This window comes from Oreochromis niloticus, linkage group LG14, assembly GCF_001858045.2.
Source record: "Oreochromis niloticus isolate F11D_XX linkage group LG14, O_niloticus_UMD_NMBU, whole genome shotgun sequence".
NCBI classification, from domain to species: Eukaryota; Metazoa; Chordata; class Actinopteri; order Cichliformes; family Cichlidae; genus Oreochromis; species Oreochromis niloticus.
Genome location: NC_031979.2, coordinates 32,511,068 through 32,529,949, shown reverse-complemented (window position 1 = coordinate 32,529,949; position 18,882 = coordinate 32,511,068). Strand labels below are relative to the sequence as shown.

Genomic DNA, 18,882 nt, shown 5'->3' with positions numbered 1-18,882 from the left:
TGTGGTAAAACTTGTGTGCCCCAATGTGGGTACATGTGGTTGAAGGATCATCACTGTGGTACCAGCCTGTAGTACAAGTGAAGGTTCTGGGAAACTTTCGGTTGTACCACTTTACAGCAACTTTACCAAGTACCTAGACTGGACTGGTACTTATATAGTGCTTTTGTTACTCTAACTGAACACTGAGAGTTCTTTTTACCTTATCATCTACACATTCATAGAGTGCTTCAATTCTATGCCTAAGCATCTTGTTTAACATTTATAAACTCGCATAAATGCATCAGGGGCTATTCAGGGGATATTATCTTTTGCAAGGATGCTTCAATATGCAAACTGGAAGGGACGGGGTCAAAACACCAACCGATTAGCAGACAACCCACTGTACTTCTTGAGTCACACCCACCACAAACATGTATTGGAACATGTTGAAATTGCACTAAATGCAAACATTTACATAACTTCTTTACAAAAAAAAATGAGTTATTATGCAATTGTTTTATTTCTCTAGGCTGTAATTTGAGATATACTAAGAGAAGTACTAAAATAAAGCATAAATCATATGATAAAAGCAGCACAAAGCAGCAGCAATGATATTAAAAATCACATACAATAAAGCAACATTTTTTCTTTAGAGGTATAAGAGCTCAGTTACCTGTAGAGAGCACAAGGATAGTGATGAACAGAACCATCATAGATATTTTTACTGATGGTTCTCAGTTTTCAAATACGCAAGTTGATCAATGTGTATATATACTTTTGGTGCAGATATTGCTAAGTGCAGGAATGATAGGCAACTATAGCTTCTGATCTGTGTGGTTGCAGCATCATCTTCCTTCCTTCCTGTATTACTGTGTTTTTAATACCACAAACAATGTGTCTATGCAAGTGTCTCATATTTTTTACATGAGTTTTTTTTCTGGGTTTTTGAGACTAAAATCAAATCATCAGTGGGATTTGATTTTCCTGAAAAAATTGAATAAATTGAATAAAATGAACAGTAAATTTTGGGGCGATAAATTGTTCAAAAATTTAGCAAACCAAAGGTAGATAAAAGCACCCAGTATTTGTTGTAATTGTTATTATTTTATGATAAAGTCCTATGGCCAGCCACTTTATTAAATAAATCCTGGTCACTTAATTTGGCGCACCTGTGTGCATTCACCTGTGGCCACTTTATTAGGTACACCTACGGCCTTATAAAGTAGCCCCTTTGCCACCCATGGCAACAGTTTGTGCGGTTAATAAAATGGCCCACCATGGATAGACTATGCTTATGGGTAAATCTAACAAGCAAACAAAAACTATCATATAAAACATTTCTAGGGTTATTCTGTCTCCTTCTACCAATACAACAAGAGTCAAATGAAGCCAGGCCAACTGTATTTGTATAATACTATTCAAACATAGCAAGAGTGTTTTAGAGAGGGAATGAAAGAGACACTAATATGTAAAACATATGTGAACGTGTCATGATATAAAGCAAACACATACAATCATGATAAAAATGAATCTTGATAAGATACGAACTGTAATAAAAGTGAACAATAAGAGTTTTTCCAGTGTTCACAGATCTCTAGTTTATTCTGGTGTGCTTATGTCTGTGCTGTGCGGTATGCAGTTTTTACTGGCCTGCATTTTTTAGTTAACAAGATGCAGATGTATTTAGTGCCAGAAAATCTCAAAGTCCACCTCTGCTTCCGCCCCCTTCTCTGATTGGCTGGTGGAAGTGGCAAAAGTTAGGGGAGGAAGAAATCTCTGTCCCACTGTAATTTCGGTGGAATGATTTTTTTTCCTGTTTTGCCATCTTTCACTGCTTGCTTTGCAGACGCCAGTAAGACAGTAAGATGGCCTCGGCACATGACAGAGCTGTACTCCAGGCTATATTCAACCCCACCACCCCCTTGGGAGACATTCCTGGCCTAAACCAAGAGGAGGAATTAATTGATGATGGTGAGCATGAGCTTCTGACTGGTGTGTCTCAACATATCATGTCACAGTATATTGAATTTATTTGAACACATTCCATTTCTGGGCTGCGAAAAACATGACATTGTAATCCAAACTGATTTCCGAGTGACATTTCTCTGTTTTCCTTTCCACGGTACCTGTCAATTGAGTTTGAGTCCTTTTTCAACCTGTTTATCTCCTCCTGCCAGACAGTGGCTTTGACAGAGAGTTGCTGAAGCAAGTGAAAGAGCTGGAGATGCGGGGTGTCTCAGCAGCAGAGACTGGGGATTTACAAACTGCGCTTCAGCTGTTCAGCCAGGCAATCCAGATCCTTCCTCGGCGAGCCTCTGCCTATAACAACCGGGCACAGGCCCTGCGGCTGAAGGGGGACACAGCAGGTACGTGCAACAAATTCAATAATAACCCTTTCCAGAGATGCCACGGTGTGCCAACTTATCAGACTGCCGAGTCTAAGGCCAGCGTGAATACCGGAGCTTTGTCTAGCTGATGCACTTTGTCAACAGCGATGGTGCTCTGAGATAGTGTTGTGTTTGGTTGCTTTTACCTGCTGCCTGACATAAGAAGGGCAGGTTTGTAGGCAAAAATAACAGTCCTTGACTCACTAACAAAACTGACTAGCACTAATGACTAGCATGTCACTAGCAAAACTAACTGCAGATTTCTAAAAGAACGTCTATTCATCTGAAAGTCATTGTTAAGTGTTGTTGAACCAGTAGAACAAGGATATTACTAATACATATAAAGCTTTTGAATGGATAATGCTCAGTTATGAGCAGTTTACTTGAGTATGACTTTTTTTGGTTTTTCCTCATTATTTGATTTCCACAGTACTTGAGAGAAAAGTAGTTCAAGCACATTTCAGCTATGTTTATCAGAATGAATTTTTCAGTAGCCTGACCCAAAGCCAAAACTGAGTATCTTAGAACATCATGGCCTAAAAAAAAATCAACTTTTCAGACATGTGTTTGGTTCACGGTGTTCTTCTCTTCTCGCAGGAGCCCTGGGGGATCTGGACCAAGCGATTGCTCTGAGCGGCAGCACTGGGCGTACTGCCTGCCAGGCGCTGGTGCAACGAGGCCTTTTACATAGACTAGCATGCCAGAATGATGAAGCCAGAGCAGATTTTGAAAAAGCAGCTGCACTTGGAAGTGAATTTGCTCGACAACAGGCTGTGGTCCTTAATCCATATGCTGCCCTGTGTAACAAAATGCTGTCGGAGGTGATCAACAAACTGCGCAACCCTGAAACATCTGACATGCAGTGATGGAAAACATTAGGTGTTCGTCTTCTCTGAAAGTCTGAAATCAATAAATTAACCTTTTTATGATGTTCTCTAAATTCTGTTCATTGTGCTGCTTTAAAAAAGTCACAAATCCAGCTAAAAATCACATTTATTCACACATGTAGATCGCACTTATTTCAAACAGAGTTGTTCTCATCACAAAGCAGGCACTGCTGTATTTTATTAAATATGACACATGCAGCATGTGATGTAATCTCCAGCATTAAAATGCCAAATCATACCATTTGATACAGATGAGATACTAAGGTTTTTATCCACTAGATGTCAGTCTTGTCATACTGAAACAGTCATCAGTGGTTCCCCTTCCTTGATTTTTCTTTCAACATTGCCTTTTACCATAAGAATGAAATATGCTGGAACAAACAGCACTTGTCATCTCAGTCATGCCAAATGGTTCATCTAATATCAAGAGGATGTTCCCCAGGCAAAACATGCCCAAATGCGAAAATTCAGCGGTGTCTTTTAGCATTCATGTTTCTCTCAACACTACACTGCATGACTAGATCCATCTCAGAGGATTTTGCACACCAACAAGAGAAATGATCTGAGTAAATGCTTAAAAAAAGAAAAAGAAGATGATTACATCACCAAGATATCCTGTTACACTAAATTATTCTTATTTCTAATATACAACAGATTGTCTTTCTGCAGGGCTTTAACACACTCCAGCTCTGTTTTTATACAGCAGCTCTACATGCGGAGGCTTTTTCCACTTTTCAGATGAGTGCATACATGTTACATCTCAGTGATTTCAAACAAGGCATAACTCGTGTTGTGGCATGCCCGCTGTGCTCTGATACGTGAGCGTCATCTTTTATGCTTTAGTTTCCCATGTTTGTCTCTGACCTCTCCCAGGCAGGGTAAAGCCACCGGCTCAGTGCGATCTTCTCTCTGGTAGAAGGAGCAGGTTCCCAGGTGATTTGACATGGAAGGAGTATCGCTGAAGCTCCATCTGTCCACAGAGGAAAACTGAGAGCTGAATTTCCAAACCTGTAAAACACAGAGGCAGAATTGAAGAAGGTGTGGGAGGCTGTCATGGCATCTATCAACTGTTTTGCAGCTACAGTATACTGCGATGAGGAGGAATGTATTTTTAAATACCATGGAATCTAGATCACATAATACTTTTATCACATGTTAGGGCATGGTGTTATTTCTGTTTTGATCCGTGACAAATTTATAGAAATTATGCAATTCATCTGAGAGCAAATACCCAGCTGTTGCCTACACAGTCTTATTAACATCCTATGTTTCCATGAATGATCACATATCTGACTTGTTATGGTAGCACTCTGTTTACTGGCAGCAAAGCCTCAGGCCATTCCACATCACTGATGTCATCGGCATGCTCTTTGTCTCATGATCACTGCAGTACAGAGATAGTCAATGCAAAAATATACACACGTGCATTGATAGTGTTTTTGCTTCATTAGCTCCAGCAGAGGGGGTTTGATCGCATGTTTGTTAGCAGGAAAACTACTTAGTATAGCTAAAAAAATTATGAAAGCAAATACAACCAAATTGCAACATAAAAATAGATGTCTTATCTATCCCACCTTCATTTTCACTGCTCACCAACAACAAGTCATTTTTTTACCAGCGTATTTAATTTGATCTTCAACAAATCTGGGATATTATGTAGTTCTGTTCTCTGTTAAAAGATTTTAATTACTTATTTTGTTATATATCCTAGCTGCCAAATTCAGGTATTTCTGTAAACAACCAAAACTCTTTAATATGATGATGATGTGCAGGCATCTACAGAGCCCGAAAGAGTTCTGCACAGCTGGACGTTTGTCCTGAAGAGATGGTACTTGAGCGAAACATGCATTTAAATTTCCACAGCTCAGTGTTCATAAATCTGAACCACTTAAAATGTGAACCCTTTACTCAGTTCTAATAATTCCAGAGAGGATTTAGTTCATTTCCAGCAACTGAGGCTACATTGGGCTCCAAGACCAACAGGCATCCTTGTGGGGTAGTGGCCTGAGCCACTAAGCTAGCTAACTGTGGGACTTACACCAGGGTTCAATTCCAGTTGTCGTAGGTGAACCTCTAATAATGCCCAGTTACATTTGCCTTATTTTTCTTTATATGCTATGTAGTGCTTCTTTTTTTCACCATTTCTACTGTTGCTGTTAATTACCAGACCATTGCTTGGACACCAATGTGAGGAAAGAAAACTAAATTTCATTTCCTTGTGGTTCCTGACCTTAGAAGAAGCTGATATTTTGCAAGGACACAGACAAAGGCAGTAAATCTCCAGGGTCTGATTCAGTGGGAACTCAATAACTGTTGCCAACACAACTGCGGCTCAGTTTGTAATATTGTTAGAGAGGACTATTGAGAATCAGGAGTGTTTACAGTGCAGCTGCTGTCATACTGTATGAATGACTCAAATTTTCCAATGAAAGTTAATAGAATGATGCCAGGTACTAAAGGGAAACTGATAGAGAAGTTTGACATGATGTAAATAAATAGAAATGTTAAAACAATGTGGTGCATACATTTATCTGTGAATACAATCAAATTTACAGGTCAGGGAATATAAAGTGACTATAACAAAAAAAGCTAATTTGCTAAAGAAAACCAATATATCTAGATAAATAACAATACTTGCTTTCTTTTGGCATATCCAGGAACTTCCTTCACTGGAGTGTTTCTTTTTCTCCCACTTGAGGGAGACCATCCCTTTCTCCTGCAGCAATGTGGCACACACCTCTCTCAATAGATGGGAGACCTGGGACAACTGAGACAATGTAAAACTGTCAAGGTAACCAGCAATATGCTGAATGATCTCCAAAGGAAGGCTGCTTAGGGGATCCAGATTTTGTGCATCATTCCTTTGAGGACTGAAGGTTTTCCCAACTTCACAGAGTGATGAATTGGCTTTTGGTTGGAGTACCAGAGTGCTGCCATCTTTGGAGAACTTAACTATTGCTTCCTGACCTGTTGGGTGAAACCTCATTTGGGTGAAAGTACAACCAAGGTATGCTAAAGGGCAACGCTGCTGAAACCAGCCATTTAGAGAGGCTTGTATGTCAGAATGCACATTCTTGAAGTGAAAGCAGTATTCATCACGGCGAAAGTAGTGGCCACACGTGTAGCTGAAGGCTGAACTTGTTTTGTTGTGTCTTCTAGTGACAGATTCTGCTTCGATGTGTAAATGAAGACCACAAGGTTTACCTGCTATGACATCAGCTAAGGAAGCATCTTGCTTGAAGGGAGCAGAAGAAAAGATGTACGTTTGTGTTCCTATATCTGTGTAAAGACCATCTGTCGACACACTCTCTGAGATTGAATGTCCCTTCAGTTCCTTTTCCAGGGAGCACAGAAGTGTTGTGCTAACCTCTTCACACTTTGGAAGATCCTCAATTGAAATGCCCAGATCTGAAGTGTCAACACTCTGGTGTGTGGTTTGGGTCTTGCGCGAGGGGTCTTTCAAGTGATTGCGCTTTGCTCGATAGCTGGTAGGCACATTAAATGATCGGACACTTTTCACCTCAATGGGCTCCAGACTCCCATAGACAAAATCCTTTTCTCTTGGTGTGCAAGCAGCAAGTTGCCCAAAGTTAATCAGCATTACCCCATTGTGCACCAGATACATATTATATTCTGCAATGTTGACTTCTTTGCCTAAACGCTCAAGGACCCCATCTTGCCATGGTGCAAGGCCAGTGGCACCGTCTGTGGTTCTGGCAGTTACAGGATATTCTCCACCCTGGTGTAATTCCTTCTGACTCTTTGATGATTCTTGGTCTTCCTTTTCTTTTCCTTTTTCCCCCTTATTCAGGTTTTTGATAGTTTGCTTGCATCCCTCCTTCTCCTTATTGAATATTTTCTCCCAGGAGCTATAATTTTGAATACTTGTCACATCCGTGCACTTTGCCAAAGTATCTCTCTCCTCTTGACTCAGTTCTTCATCCAACTTTGCACTGCCGTTTTCTGTATATTCACCACCGTCTAAAGAACAGGAAGCATTATCTGCAGGACTGTTGATCCCAGCAGCAATGTTTTGCAGGGCAGAATCCTCCAACATCAACTCAGGAAAAATGTTCTTCATTTTGATTGATTGAAACAGCTGCTCTTGGTCCCTATGAGCCAAAGCAACATCAAGATTTTCCTCAGTGTTTACCAGAGGGTTTTCAGAAATATTTCTATAAAAGGTCAGGTCAGTTTCTGAAATAGGCCAGCGGTTCCACTCCTGAGAGCAACAGACCACGCTGGCAGGACAGACCTCTAAGTGTTTGGCCAGCCTGTGGCGCAGCATGGTGAGAGGACAGCCATAATAAACATTAAGGCAAGGGACTATCTCATTAGGACAGAGAAGCTGGTGCTCTTCTTGCTTGCACATGTGGAGGCTTGCACCACAGTTTTTGTGACATTTTACGACTATGCATGAAACAGAGGTCTGCACGGGGACTTGACAGTGGACATTGTAACACTTATCACAATGCTTATGATAGCCCATTGGCATCTTCATGCTTTTTACCTAATGAGAGAAATAACCCAGGACAGAAGGTAGTAACAGTAGTAACAGTTTCAAATAGAGTAAGACTTAAAAATTTCTGATAGCTTTAAAAAGAGAAAATTACTTTACATACCATTTTGGCTTAAGAACACAGCGGTGTGATCATCTAAGAACAAGTCAAACCAGAAACACGTTTACAGTCATATTACTACATATATGTTTGAATTCTGCACCTATGCTTCCAAGAATGGCATGGGTTACAGATTTTGATGGCGTCCTTTTGCTGACATGTTAACCAAAAAACTGAAATTCACAACTGATAAGTTGAATTATATGTTCAGGTTAAAAAGAAAAAAAATATGAAAACCACAAATCTCAAAGTTTTTCTTTGAAAAAAAGCAATAAGAGTGGAGACAATAAGAGAAAAATTTCTCACCCTTTGTTCCTTTGTTCACTGGCACCTCTGAATAACCTCTGCACTGTGTCTGGACAATATAAATAGACACAACAAAGGGGCAGACAGGCCAGTGGGACGGGGCACCATTGTCACACAGCCATTAAGAGCCAAGGTCAAGTTACAGTCTCTACCACTGCTTCACACTGAGAGGGTGGTAATGAAAGCAGGTCCTGCACATTCTTAAAAAAAGTTACCCTGTGCTTAAAAACATAAACATTTCAACTTGTCTGATTTACTGAGTTTCCAACACTATTATGTTAAAACTTCATAATTCCATTCCCACTGATTGACCTTATTTGTTTTGATTTCCTTTCAAAATAACATATTCCATAGCTGAATGAATAAATTACTTAATAAATATTTTTATTTGATTTTATAGATGGGTGGCATCTAAAATAACAAATCACATTTGAGATTTATTAAAGTTTTTTTTTAAGTGATTTTTTAATTAATCCAAATTTGAACAGTGCAGTGTGTTGGTTTAGGTTAGGCTTATGTCATGTCTTCCACTAGGTGTCAGTCATACACTTTCAGAAACTCTACCAATGTTTCGCCAGCCAATTCTTACTACGTATTAGTTACATTTCTATACAAATTTTATTGATGTTTTTCAAGGCTTTTTGAACTGGAAACTGATGCAGTTGTGGGAAACATGGTTCTTATCTTCATGAATTAAAGCACTGGCTTAATAAATCAAAACTAATGCACTCTAAAAGTCTTGTAAGCAGTAGATCCAAATAGTGCATATTTAAAAATGTTTACATTGTTTACATATATGGCAGCGCTTATAAAAAAAAAAAGAAGCAAAGATCTGGTTTTCTGTGTTGTCATCTCCCCCATTCTCTTGCAGAAATACTGTGCTATGGTACAAATTGGGGGACATTATTCTTGTTAACTAACTCTAACTAATTACACATTCAAAATGAGACTGGTGGAACTATCCTTCTTTTTACTTAACAGCATCATCCTGCAAACATCTACTGACACCTGTTTGCCACCCTATGTTAAATAGTAGACTGAATTTCACTACTGGCATCTGGAAGTTTGGATATTTTTTTTTTCCACCTGGCACAGATTACAATGCACAGCTTATCAGAGGCAGCTGGTTCACTCTCTATAGGCTCTGCAATCAGCATACATTACATCAAGCAAGAGAGAAAGAAAAAGAGAGAAAGAAATCCAACTCTAAGTAAAATTACTTTTTGCAACAGAACAGCAGCCCAGCTCAGACTGGAGTTAGATTAGTTGATTAATGTCTGAAAATTGCTTCCAGTTGAGTGTAGAAATGATTTATCAGCTTTGTAAAATTGCTTCAAAATTTACTAATACTCTTTTAAATAAAATTCAGTCAAATTAAAACTTTGATCGTTGCATTGTTCCCCAGCATTTAGAGTAAGAAAATGCTTTTTATTTTGTCTCTGCACATTGCTGGTGATGTGATTTTCTGTGCTGCACCATGGAACGATCAGAAACTGTCATTTGAAGTTTAAAAAACTCATTTGCATCATCCAGTCCGTGTTTTCAGTCACATCGGTGTTTTTAAAAGCAAACACCAGGTTTAGATATTTTGATTTCTGGCATAAAGTTGGTGAAAAAAATAATAAATCAACACCTTCCTCATAAGTGTTTATTTAATATATGCCTGAAGCCAGCAGCTGGTTATTGTAATTTAGCATAAAAACTGAAATAGAAAGACTGGCTCTGTCACAATATCTAGCTATTGGCACCTGCAATTTTCAATAATTGCCACACTCTCTTCACTATCTTGTTCTTAGTTGAATAAGACAGTATAAATGTAGCTTTCATTGCATTTTTAAATGAGAGGTACAATGCTGTAAAAAGTGTTTTTCCCTTCTTGATTTTGTAGTTGTTTTGCACAGAGATGTGTAAGATCAAATGAATTTTAATTTTAGACAAAGATAACCTGAGGAAATGCATGGTAATTTCCCCTAAATCTAATAACTAGCCATCCTGATTTGAGTCCAGACTTTGACTAGACCGCTAATTAATACTTTTTCAAGGCATTGTAGTTTTTTTTGTTTTGTTTTGTTTTTTGTTTTGTTTGTTTGTTTTTAAAGCTTTTATGTGACCAATGAGAAAATTAAAAACAACATCCCAATCATGTTTTCAAAAAATGTAATTTTCGTACTCTAACTATTCAGTGTCTCTTCTTTACTAATGAATGTGGTCATTGTCAAAGGTGTAATTTCCAATGACGCAGCTGGGAGGCAGCTGTAGAATGGGCCCAGTCAACATAATTAGCAAATTCGCATTACATGGCATGCATTTATTCACTACATTTAATACTGGAAGTATTTTAAAAATTTCACTGTATGTTTAAGTCATGGTTCTACCTTGTGAGTTAAGTTTTCGTTATGAACTGAATTTTAGCTGCACATGCTAAGTCAATTTGAACTGTGCTGATTAGAAGTTTTGATAGTGTTTGGCATACCAGGTAAGTGTATTACTTTTACTTCCTAACTGTGCTGTCATTTATGGAAAATGAGCAAAAACTGCACAAACTATGTAACAGTTTGATGTTTGACATGCAGCACAGCACTATAAATTTAGTTAACCAAGCCAAGCAAAAAAACAAAACAACAAAAAACATGGTGCTTCAAAGTAGAAGAAGGAGAGAAGGCAAAACGATGAGTATATTCCCAGGACTTTGGACCTCAACAGCATTGTCAATAATGACCTTATAGTATCACCCCATTAGAGCACTTTGTTCTCGCATTGCAGGCTTACTTGTTGTTCCTAGAGTATCTAAAAGTAGAATGGGAGGCAGAGCCTTCAGTTTTCAGGCCCCTCTTCTGTGGAACCAGCTTCCAGTTTGAATTCGGGAGACAGACACTATCTCTACTTTTAAGATTAGGCTTAAAACATTACTTTTTGCTAAAGCATATAGTTAGGGCTTGATCAGGTGACCCTGAATCCTCAGTTATGCTGCAATAGGCATAGGATGCTGGGGGATTCCCATGATGCACTGAGTGTTTCTTTTTCAGTCACCTTTCTCACTCACTATGTGTTTATAGACCTCTCTGCATTGAATCATACCTGTTATTCATCTCTGTCTGTTTTCCACAGCATGTCTTTTATCCTGTCTTCCTTCTCTCACCCCAACCGGTCGCAGCAGATGGCCCCGCCCCTCCCTGAGCCTGGTTCTGTCAGAGGTTTCTTCCTGTTTAAAGGGAGTTTTTCCTTCCCACTGTCGCCAAAGTGCTTGCTCCTAGGGGCTTGTATGATTGTTGGGTTTTTTCTCTGTATGTATTATTGTAGGGTCTACCGTACAATAAAAAGTGCCATGAGGCAACTGTTGTTGTGATTTGGCGCTGCATAAATAACATTGAATTGAATTGAATGTTTAGACATCATTGTGAGGACAGAAAATTGGCACATCACTATACTTGACTTTGAAGGCATTTTTGAGGCTCAATATCTGGTTTTAGTGTCGGGGTTACAATTAGGTTATGGTTAGGTTTAGGCTAAGGGATAGGGCTGGGCCTTCATTTTCGATGGTTATGGTAAGCGGCTAGGGAAAGCATTATGTCAATTAGATGTCTGACTAAGATATGAAAACAAGTGTGTGTGTTTGAGTGATATATCTAGAAGCTAGTCCTCTGAAAATAATTGTTGAATAAGGACTTTTGTGAATGAGTGTGCTTGTTTGCTACGGTGACCCATCCAGTGTTTCTGTGAGGATCTGTTGTTAATGGGCGGCTCTCTTCTGTTCCATGCTTATAGGCTTTACAGTTGTCTTCATATTACTTTAGTTAGACTAAATCTGTTTTGGGCTTGTGGTAGACAAGTTGAAGAAGATGATCCATGTTTATAGCATAAGCTTTAATAAATGTGTCCATTACCCAACTCCTGTCTGTTGTCCATCATGCAGATGAAAAGCTGTAATGATGATACTTATATTGCTATGTGATCTTATTTTTGCGCTCACACAATGTGTATGAAAGAGAGATTGAGCAAGTAAGTGAGTGAGTAAGTAAGAGAGAGAGGGTGAGAAGATGATAAGAGCCCAAAAGTCCCACTAGATCGCCTCAATGTAGAGATCAGGAATTCAGGAATGTCTAAAGGATTTCCTCTGTTCAGTTGGAATATAGATGACACTGAATAATATGCAATTTTGTGATACATATTTTTCTTATTAACTAAAAGTTTTACTAAAAGTTTGCAAAGCAACAAGATGTTTAACAGAACACTGAAGTCCCATTTAATGAAACTCATCTGAATACTCAGCTTGAGCTCTTATGCAACCTGGCAGCTCAAAAAGAAGATAATTGCAGCTTGTTCATTTTCTGTGGCATGGATTTGAACAATTCTGAGGCTGTGAGGTTAATGATTCATGCAAGCTCCATGTCATTTAACTCTAATTTAATGTTCTGAAATGTGACTGGACAGCTTTAAATGTTGAAAGAAAAAAAGTCAAACTTGATTAATATTGAAGACATTCAAAATCTGACAGCACACAGCAGGACTGCTGGAAGTATCACAGGTTTCATGTTTTAAAATGAAAGTTTGCTTGTTTTCACCAGCACATAAAGCAGTGCAAACTTCTACTCTCTGTAGAACTTCCTATAAATCTCATCCATTTTTTGGACATTTTCGCTTTCATTACCATTCCTCTTAAAGAATGACCCAATTCTGGGACCTCCATATAGTTTATTACACCTGGTAAAACATATTAATAAGCCTAAACAACTGGGATTGCAGAAAGATGAATGTATTACTGTTGAAATTTCAAAGGCTTGGGAAACTTGTTGGTACTGTGATTGTTACAGAGCGTGGCCTGGCAGAGGCCCATAAATAAGCCCTGTGCTTTTTTGAAAATGTGCAACAAAAGTGAAAAAACACATCAACTCAAAGTTGAGCTCAGGTAGTGCATGAGGTCTGTATTTAACTTCTAGGCTGATGAACCAAAGATTTTTTGCAATGTCTGGAACTTACGGAATGATTCGGTTTCTCTCATGAATCTCACAAATTAGTTAAAGAGTGAATAAATTTTGTTTATTCTGTGATTCAGCGCTGGCAGAACATGCAAACTCCACAAAGAAGGCACTTCTGTCTTTAAGGTGGCAGTGCTAGCCACTACATTACAGTGCTGCACTACATTGCTTATATGAACGCATTTTTAGGTACACCTCAAATCATGTGTAAAATGCTATTTGAGATAAAATGCATTCATCACATGTGATAAAAACCTCTTGTGCTGTTTTGTAAGCACTTGTATCCTTGGGTGCCTTGAAAAGCGCTATATAAATCCAATCCATTAATTAATTAATTATTGTGCCTGTCCAAGAAACTATAATATATATATATATGTATATATATAGCTATGCTTTTTTTTCTCAATTCAAAAAGGTCTATTCAACTCATTAAACCATCTCCATCATTTTAATGTACTATAGTCTTTTTAACCTGACACTGCAAATTAGCTTGCAGCTGGAGGATACATTTAATAGTACATGCCTTTGGGTGTGTATTATACTACGAGGCCCTTCTGGACGACATATTGTAGCATATGGTCATCCAAAAATAGAAGAGAAAATGTCTATACCCAACTTCACACCTAGTTTTTACTTTCTCATTATACAGCCCCCCTACTCCCTTCCCACTTAATTAAGAAAGTGTCATACACGTTTTCTTTTAAATCCCTCTCCAGTTCAGCTCTCCAGCCTCTTGTCGGATCTGACTGAGTAACGAGATGGTTTGCTAACCCTGACCAATGAACATGCAAATGTTTATAGCCATATCAATTTAGCTTCCAGCCTTTCTGCACCCAATATTCTGCTTTTAATTACGAAGACTAATTAAAAGTACCTTGTAATGAAGTCTGTGTAGGTTCCCCCCGGGGCAGGGTACTTTGTGTCATTTTGCATCATTAATGCAGAATAGGCTGAAGAATGACGAAATTTTAAAAGTTGTAAATGAGACATTTCACTCCACTTGTTCTCCTAATGTCTGGAGCTAATAACTGCAAAGAGAGGGAGGACACAGTGTAGAAGAAGTTTTCAGTACCAAGTCATTTCATGCCCAATATACAGCCATAATAAATGACAGATCATATACAGTAAAATTCATGAAAGAAGTAAAACAGCTTGTTGTAGACAAGTTAAATAATAAAGTTCACTGAAGCCATTTATCACCTTGTCTGTTCCACAGATCCAAAGTTTTCACACTATTGTATGCAGAGTTGTTAAAAATGACACATGTACTGTAAACTACTCCCACCACACAGCCATTGATGTACATTATCATATACAAATATATTGTTGGGGGGGTCTTTGTTTTGCTTGTGTGTGTGTGTGTGTGTGTGTGTGTGTGTGTGTGTGTGTGTGTGTGTGTGTGTGTGTGTGTGTTACATCAAGTGACAATATGACAGAGGAACAGTTTGTGCTTGCATGATTGACTTAATGCACATGGAACAACTTATGTAGCTATGACGCATATCAGCGTCATAGCTATTAAACAGAACAGTTATTGTTGGGTCCATTGACGTGATTTCCCATGCATTAATTGATTTTTTGGGTCATATATCTGATTGTATTTCCTTAAAACATTTTAATGGGTGATTGTAATTTTGTGATTCCATCCAACTAATGGCCCATTCCAACTGAACACATCATTTATCATACGAAATTGCGGGCAAATTAAAAACTACTCCAGCCAGAAATGTCCATATGTAAAAATCTAGGATTCACCCTCTTTGGAATTCAAATCGCATTTCAATGACCCTTGAGGTCAATAAAACTATGAATAGCCAATTAACTTGTGTGAAGTGTAGCATCAGCAATTTTGCATTTAATGTGTATATTTTTCTATACTTACATTGCCATTAAACTGAAAGCACAACAGTTGAAATGTTTTTTAATATGCTCTTTGAATAAAAGTGCTTTGACATGATCTATCTAGCCCTGAGCTGCATTTAAGTTAACTTAATTACATGTGTACCTTTAGGTTTTGGGGAAGACCTACGTAGGGTTGATGATAGCAAATTTGCTGCAATACCACAATGAGCTAACTGTAGTGAAAAGTTCCCATAGAACTGAAGGTGATTACAAATAAGTTTTGCATCTATGTTAATCCTTTCTACACAATTAGGTATTGTTAAAAAGGTTCATTGACGGCTCTAAACACATTCAGTTTATGAACATTTTTAAAGTATATCATAGCTCCAGCTGGTAACATGCATTCATATTTCTTTGGTTTATTTATACTCAGCTAAATTGTGATCAACATGTTGAAGCTATTATTAAAACAATAATCAGCTTAAAACACGATCACAAAATGAACTGATGCGTAATGGTGGTTCTGAGTGAAAGAGCCTCTGACTGTTGGTGCTGTGTGTGAAAGTATCAAATAATTTTCACTTATCGTCTCCCCATTTCTGCTGTTTGTTTGCATTGAATAATTTCATCTGTGATCCATAGGAGAAAAAAAACAACACAAGAGAATGTCACGCAATAGACAGTGATAAAGATAATTTCTTGTCAGGTGCAGGTAAAACAGTCTCTGTGTGTTTCAGCTGCTGTGGGGCTGAGTGATAAGCAGCAGACACTGATAAGAGACCTCAACAGACTCACAGGATGTGACTCCCACTGCTAACCTTTTACTTTCCCAACAAGTTTAGTAATGCACTGCAACAGTGTGTTTAAAGTGTGTTCATACACATGTTTCAATTGCAATTATTCTACAAGCAAGGAAGTTAAGTACGATGAGCGTGCAGCATTTTTCTGTGACCGCTGTGCTTTTAAAACAGCAGTTGGGCATGTTTATATAGATTTTTGTGTTCTTTTGTCTTCCGCTAACAACTCCACTGTGCAACACTCAAATTGTTGTTTTTTTTTAAATAACAGCAAGAAGTATTACTGGGAAATTACATCTGTGTAAGAGCCAGTCATAAAGTGCATTCTGAATCCCTGAAAATCCAGCTTTCAAAGCTATTTTATATCATGCTTTCATAATTTTAAGGTGTTCATTTCATCTAATGTTTACACATCTGCCTATAGTTCCTCTACAACCAAGACAGGATTAGGAATTAGCTTAGTGTGTCTTTTCTTTGTCTACACTTCTATTCACAGGTAGAGTCACTGTATGAAAACTTACTCTGCGCCTCTGAATTTTGTACTCAATCAATGAAATCTTGACCTATAAAACATGGATCATACATCATGGGGGGGTTCACAAGTTTACGTGCAAAAACTGGGAAACACCTCGAGCACACAAACAATCACCTCTTTTCACCCCAAAAAGCCCACACTCAGTAGACAGTCCATGAAGCCACATGGATCAGAAATGTATGAAATACCCTGCTGGGCTCTTCTCCAATTACTGCCATCGATGTTTACCCCCGAATTGGCCCAGACTCTCACAGCATGCCCTGTTGGTCTCAGTCTCCTACAACTGCTGCCTGCAGCTTCTCTCCAAACGGGGGCGTGACTCAGCTACACAACTCCAGGGGAAATGCCACTCTCATGCTCCATTAGTCTCTGCGTCCCCAGTGGATGAAGAAAAATGTATTCACTACTGGGATATTGCTGCCACAGACATCTAAATAGCAACCATTCGTCCTTTCTGCTGTATCCTCAACGCATGGAATGACCTCATAACTGGAAGCATGCTTGTGGACAAATCAGTGGAGGAGAAACTAAGTTTATAATCACAGCATGCAAAGATCAGGAGGTTGACAGCGATTGTTTTACCCTGAAATTGCGCTACAAGATGAATATGGGTTATTTTCATGCAAAAATGAGCAACTGAAAAGAAGCACCAATTTTGTGAGCATCCAGTTGACTATACAACAAAGCAGCACAGTGACTTTCAGACAAGGTTTTTCAAAGATTTGCTGCAGGAGGATAATGATGGCTTTAGGTATCAGCACATATGTACATCTACAAGTCACCATGTTTTTTTTTTCCATTTGGAAATCATGGTTTTGTGAATATCTGTCAGTCAGCCAGCCCTGTAACTCTAAATGGGAGGAATCACGGAGCAAATGCTCAGGTCACTGCTGCAGTATTGATTACCAATGGAAGATGTCTGATTCTCTTTCTCAAGTCTCACTCTTTACCCTGCCACAAACACTCAGGCACACAGAGGCACACAACTAAATTATACTTTGCTCTCAGTCTGAACTCATTTGCAGTCAAACTACATGCTGGAAATGTTTATGCACAAGCTGTACAACTTACCAAGTAAACAGCACATACTGTACATGGTGTTTGCTTCAAAACCAATTTCCAATTTACAGTTGAAGTGTTTTGCTGTGGGTGTTTGTCGAACATACAGTATCATTCATTTAGCAGACATTAAATCTGAAAGCTTGGTGGGGTGTTTATTGAAGTCCTGACCCCGTCCTCCGCTCATTAAATTGATTCATGGATTCAATAAGTGGGGCACGGGCAGCAGGTGCGTATGTCGGTGCACACACAAGGCTCATAGGCATCCATCACACTGATCAGGTATCTTCAGCTTCTTCGCCATGCAGCACTCTCGCACGACCCCTGCAGATGTGGCTGGCTCACAGCCCAGTCAGACCACAGGCTAAAGTGTCTACTGTGGCCTACACATACACATTCTTAAAAAAGCTAATAGAGATACAAGAAGACGCAAAAACACGCCCAGAGGAAACAGGTGCGGACGTCTTTATACTCCAAAACGTTGTGCTTGATGAAAATAGCTGTGTCATTTAGGGCAAATGCCAAATGAAGTTAAATTGTCTTCTGGAAAAAGATCATTCACGTTTCACTGGACATTTAGAGCCTGATTCTAATCCTCACATCTAAAAATAGATGCACATCTTTAATCTCCACCTCAGTGATGCTGGTGAATTTTTGAGGTTTGGTGAAACTATCACATCATCTACGGTATGTGAGGAAAACAAACAGCCTGAGGTTAAACGCCATCTGATTTTGTCATGGGTAATGCATCTGAATTTGAAAAACTGTGCTATTTTATCTCACTATAACAAACATCTGACTCAATTATACTCTGAAATGAGATAAAAGACTAAGCTAGACAAGATCTTTAGGAATAGTTTATTATTTGACCAATGATAATGATAAAGTGAACATGAATAGATAGCGGGCGAATCTCTCTCTTGCTTAAGAAAGCCTTTGAACTGATGTGTGAATTAATAGTAGGACCATCAAACCCATTTATGACCTTTGGATTCCTTTTAACTAGTTTCGAGTTTTGATGAGGAAAGGCTGAGAAAGAACAAAGAAACGCTTGCATGTTTCCTGAGAACACACGCTGGACAGGGACTATACTTTACACGTGTGTTCTTGTGTGTGTGAGAGAGAACAAGAGACATGTTTCATTTAGGAAACTGGGACACACTTTGCTCTATACAAAAAAAAAATTCAACAGAAACCAAACCTTTATGGGGACACACACAGCACACACACACACATTTAGACTAAGCCTGATTCTATATTCATCTCTTTCCCGCCTACGGCTCGCCGAGTTCTAACACCTTCCATCGTTAGTGTGTATGGATACCTTCAAGTGAATCATACTGAATCTGATTTCACAATGTTTATGAAGGAATTTTTAAGGTTTCCACCGACGACTTCTGATGTGCCTGATTTCCTTCTGTAATTTGAAATAAATAAATAAAAAGTTACAGTGAATTCAAATAGATGCATTCCTATTTAGCCCGCTTTTCTGCTT

At 38.6% G+C, this 18,882-nt stretch overlaps 2 protein-coding genes across 2 annotated transcripts; one reads left to right on the top strand and one right to left on the bottom strand.

Moving 5' to 3' along the window:
* The first annotated feature begins 1,728 nt into the window (after positions 1-1,728).
* On the top strand, positions 1,729-3,306 carry ttc36 (tetratricopeptide repeat domain 36). The gene is made up of 3 exons (XM_003450162.5): positions 1,729-1,950; positions 2,157-2,345; positions 2,964-3,306. Exons 1-3 carry the CDS (start codon positions 1,845-1,847, stop codon positions 3,230-3,232), a joined length of 564 nt encoding a protein of 187 aa, XP_003450210.1. The 5' UTR covers positions 1,729-1,844; the 3' UTR covers positions 3,233-3,306.
* Positions 3,065-8,441, bottom strand: LOC100699403 (F-box only protein 40). Its single transcript, XM_003450204.5, has 4 exons — positions 8,179-8,441; positions 7,876-7,908; positions 5,892-7,763; positions 3,065-4,261 (listed from the first exon to the last, which is right to left on the bottom strand). Exons 2-4 carry the CDS (start codon positions 7,876-7,878, stop codon positions 4,079-4,081), a joined length of 2,058 nt encoding a protein of 685 aa, XP_003450252.2. The 5' UTR covers positions 7,879-7,908; positions 8,179-8,441; the 3' UTR covers positions 3,065-4,078.
* Positions 8,442-18,882: the final 10,441 nt, after the last annotated feature.

Coding starts and splice junctions, on each gene's coding strand:
- ttc36 (XM_003450162.5), top strand. CDS start 1,845: ATGGCCTCGGCACATGACAGAGCTGTACTCCAGGCTATATTCAACCCC. Junction 1,951..2,156: donor GGAGGAATTAATTGATGATG/GTGAGCATGAGC, acceptor TCCTCCTGCCAG/ACAGTGGCTTTGACAGAGAG. Junction 2,346..2,963: donor GCTGAAGGGGGACACAGCAG/GTACGTGCAACA, acceptor CTCTTCTCGCAG/GAGCCCTGGGGGATCTGGAC.
- LOC100699403 (XM_003450204.5), bottom strand. Junction 4,262..5,891: donor CCTGGATATGCCAAAAGAAA/GCAAGTATTGTT, acceptor TGTGTTTTACAG/GTTTGGAAATTCAGCTCTCA.